Source organism: Rhopalosiphum maidis, chromosome 2 (genome assembly GCF_003676215.2).
Source record: "Rhopalosiphum maidis isolate BTI-1 chromosome 2, ASM367621v3, whole genome shotgun sequence".
Classification (NCBI taxonomy): Eukaryota; Metazoa; Arthropoda; class Insecta; order Hemiptera; family Aphididae; genus Rhopalosiphum; species Rhopalosiphum maidis.
In genome coordinates, this window is record NC_040878.1 from 21816089 (window position 1) to 21820042 (window position 3954).

Consider the following 3954-nt stretch of genomic DNA (forward strand, 5'->3'; position numbering starts at 1 on the left):
CTAGACAAATATCTTTCAAGGGTTGTAACTAGTAAACATAAACTTTTTTTCGTCCACTTGTCATTTGCTACTGCACACAAAAATAGAGACTGATAGGTACTATTATTAGTGTTATCAATGAACCTTGGGTGGTTGTCGGGGTATTATATTTGTAGGCTGTAGCATGTTTGCATGAACGATAAACTTACTGATATCTCGACCTGATAACAGTACATTTAATATAATATGTTGATTGTAGGGTACTTTGTTGTTATTATGTTATATTTTAGTTACAATCATATTAATAATTAATAGAGCAACGACAAACCGTCTACAACGGCTGTAGGTTACTGTTGTGCTGTACAGAAATTCGTTTTGATTGTTTCATTTCGAATTATTATCTCGATTTTCATTTTTAAAATGCAGATAACAACTATGAATATGCATCGTGATATTAATATATTATTCTGATAGCGATTATTGTGGCCGAAGATCGTTTTTTTCACTAAATTTATTTGTTTAGTTGGGCTCACGAACAGAAGTATTATTTAATATTTGTTTTATTTTCTGATTTTATTTTTGGACTATAGTGTTTCGATCTTCTTGAATCGCACCCTCCGTGGTGTCATTGGTCAATGTAAAATGGTACGCGGACAGAAAACGAAAAGGAAAAAAAACAACGTTTGATTCACAGGTAAAACCTTGATTACAATGGTAAATAAATAACAATAAAAATTAGCCATTTATGAACGAAAGACCCATAATCTTCCATCCGTACATAGGTCAAATATGTTTGGGTTTTGTAACCCCTCGTACGGTCTCAAAGAATACGGGCCAAGTAACAGTATTCTTCTTTATTTGCTTTAATATTCTATGGTCTGTTTCATTTTAGCGCTCCAATAGTTGAACTTGCCCCGCGATGGAACGATTGCAAACATGGTTTGTCCGCGAGGACAAACTGTGTCTGCCCCTTTGGCGGACTATGTCAACAAAATGTTACATGGCATTCAGTGCCCTCAGTGCTGGAGCCACAGTCATCACATTTTTTTTGATATACTGGTTCTGTGGTGGATTACTAGCATTATCTTTTCTGCTCATGAGTATTGTCGGTAAGTAAATTATTTATCCTATTGCTTCTATCGTGCAACAACATTATTGGTTCTAATTAAATATTTTATTTTATCATTAGGGTTTATTTACCATTCGGAAGATTACTTATTATATTATCCAGACCTACCTGATCATTCTCGTATTTTTGTACCACAACCATCAATGTATGGTTTGCCATATGAAAACTTATTCATTAAAAGTTTAGATGGCACACGATTACACTTATTCTTGATAAAACAACCAGGAGATTTTTCCAAGATGGTACCAACCATTTTATTCTTGCACGGAAATGCAGGAAACATGGGTCATAGGTATGAGAAATATTTTACTGTAGTATTTTGTTTTTAAAAATATTTAAAAATTTCTTTGTAGATTAACCAATGTAGTGGGCTTCTATAATGAACTGAGATGCAACATTGTAATGCTAGAATATCGTGGATATGGGTTGTCACAAGGATCACCTTCAGAAAGAGGTTTCTACATGGATGCAAGTGCAGCAATAGATTTTATTTTAACTCGTAATGATCTAAATCTTGGTCGAATCATAGTATTTGGACGTTCATTAGGTAATACATTTTTCTATAAATATTTTTTCAATTATTGTCAAATATTTAATTAAGTATATTGTTTTATAGGTGGTGCAGTTGCCATTGATTTAGCTGCTCGATTAGAATATGCCCAAAAAATCTGGTGTGTAATTGTTGAGAATACATTTACATGTATACCAGATATGGCAATAGAACTTATGTCTTCTGAACTTTTGAAATACATCCCTTTATTTTTGTACAAAAATAAGGTAATTTTAATGAAATGTTAATCAATTATCTAATTTTTAATCTTTTTTTTTCTCTTCATCTCAGTACATGTCTAATTGGAAAATGGGCAAACTGCAAGTACCAATATTATTTGTTTCCGGCGAAGAAGATACGTTAGTTCCTCCATCAATGATGACCAATTTATTTGATGCTTATTGTGGACCTTTAAAACAGATTGTCAGGTTTAGAAGAGGTTCACACAATACCACATGGAACTGTCCTGGTTATTACAGGAAGATTAGAAAATTTTTAAAAATCACAGCAAAACACAGACCTTCTGCTGAAGATCTCCATTGTGTCATCAAAATTGTTTGACATTAATTGTATTAGTTCCTAAACATGATTAAAAACAATGGTATAGTTAATACAAAAGAGTAGATATTGAAAAAAAATAGTATCAAATAATTTTTTCAATATTAATTTTTACATGAATGCACATAATTTTTAAAAACATTTGTAATTGTATATTATTACTAAACGCCTGAAATTTTTTTAAAAACAATAATAAATATATATTTATTGGAGTTTCTCTACTTATTTGTCATACTTAATATATTTATTATTTTTAAATTTAATATTTATTCAAGTATTAGTTTACTGTTTTACATTACACCAAAAAGTAACTTTTAATGCTTTTAATATTATGTATTATCAATGCTGGAATTTGTATTTAATAAAATTGAATCATTTTTTACTTTCAGTATAATATAGTAACTTACTTGATTGTCTTGTATTACATCAGCTGAACAATAATTACTTTAGTTATGCTGTTTTATTATTACTGTTATGGGCAGAGTTTCTTCTTATATTTTTATATTCAAAATTAATTTTTGTAATTTTATGTATAATTAAATTAAATTATGTTAATTGGTTTTTGCAATTTAATAAGTTTACACTTTACAAAACATATTGCTCCCAAAAATGTATCTTAGTTAAATTACTATTGCCTACTAGTAGTGTCTAGATCAGGGGTGGTGAATCTATGGTACGTTTGCATATTGGCCAAATTCTCATGATATGCAAAAATATATTTTTTTCATTATTTAATGTTGCACTATGAAAGTAAAAAAAGTGAACAAAATTATTTATTATTTCTAAAAAAATATAATCATCAATTAAAATAATTTGAAACTTACTATTTCCACTGTTTCCAGGTATGATATTGATTACTTTGAAAAAATCTGTTCTTTCCAAATAAACTCAATTTTGCATCAGTACATGTAATATTATATGAAAGTTTATTTTCCAAAATTAACTATTTCAATTAAAACAGGAATAATACATTATTGAACGGAACTAATGCTACTTGTTTTTCATTAAAATATACAAGACTAATAAAATACACAACTAATTTTGAAATAAGTTTGCTAAACATATTTAAGACCTCCCATCCTGAGAAAAAAATTTTATATTGTTAATATTTTTTTTTATATTTTATATTGTACCTAGGATCATAAATTGTTGGCACGTGAATTTTTTTTAAGACTGATTACAAAATTTTTAACATTTTGCACATGACCTAAAAAGATCCCCCACCCTTACTCTAGGACATATTAATTGAGATTTTGCAGCTGCATTATAACTTCCTGTAATTTATATTTTGCTACGAATATCTTCCAATAAAATGCAGATATTAATGTAAAAAAATAATAAATTGAAAAATTTATCAGGGCCTTGAAATTACATCCATTTTGAAGTTCCATTCTAATTTGACTGCATTCCTATTACATTAAGATGTATACAAGCTCAAATAGTTTAACTTTATAATTGGTAATCTGTTGAATTTTTTTGAAACTGTAAAGAGCAAAATAAGCATACATTTAAGAATCATTATTCAATTATAAAAAATATTAGATACTCAATTGCAAATTGTAAAACTCATACTCACTTCACTGTAAAATGTGCTTATTATAGAAATACTGAAATAAAGACAGAAAAATAGATATTAAAATAACCTTAACTTAAATAAGTTACATTTTTTAAAAACTTCTCATGGATGTTAAGAGGACTCTAGCCCGCATATTTTGTCTTTGTCGTTTAAGTGCAGAAC

At 28.5% G+C, this 3954-nt stretch overlaps 1 protein-coding gene across 1 annotated transcript; it reads left to right on the forward strand.

The window, feature by feature from the left end:
* Window positions 1-217: 217 nt before the first annotated feature.
* LOC113553379 (protein ABHD13) lies at window positions 218-2366 on the forward strand. Its single transcript, XM_026956689.1, has 6 exons — window positions 218-673; window positions 872-1088; window positions 1169-1400; window positions 1462-1655; window positions 1725-1885; window positions 1950-2366. Exons 2-6 carry the CDS (start codon window positions 899-901, stop codon window positions 2217-2219), a joined length of 1047 nt encoding a protein of 348 aa, XP_026812490.1. The 5' UTR covers window positions 218-673; window positions 872-898; the 3' UTR covers window positions 2220-2366.
* Window positions 2367-3954: the final 1588 nt, after the last annotated feature.

What these genes read in the sequence shown, in the direction of transcription:
- LOC113553379 (XM_026956689.1), top strand. Translation starts at nt 899, where the DNA reads ATGGAACGATTGCAAACATGGTTTGTCCGCGAGGACAAACTGTGTCTG. An exon ending in GCAGGAAACATGGGTCATAG is followed by an intron (nt 1,401 to 1,461) that starts GTATGAGAAATA and finishes ATTTCTTTGTAG; the next exon opens with ATTAACCAATGTAGTGGGCT. An exon ending in TATTTTTGTACAAAAATAAG is followed by an intron (nt 1,886 to 1,949) that starts GTAATTTTAATG and finishes TCTTCATCTCAG; the next exon opens with TACATGTCTAATTGGAAAAT.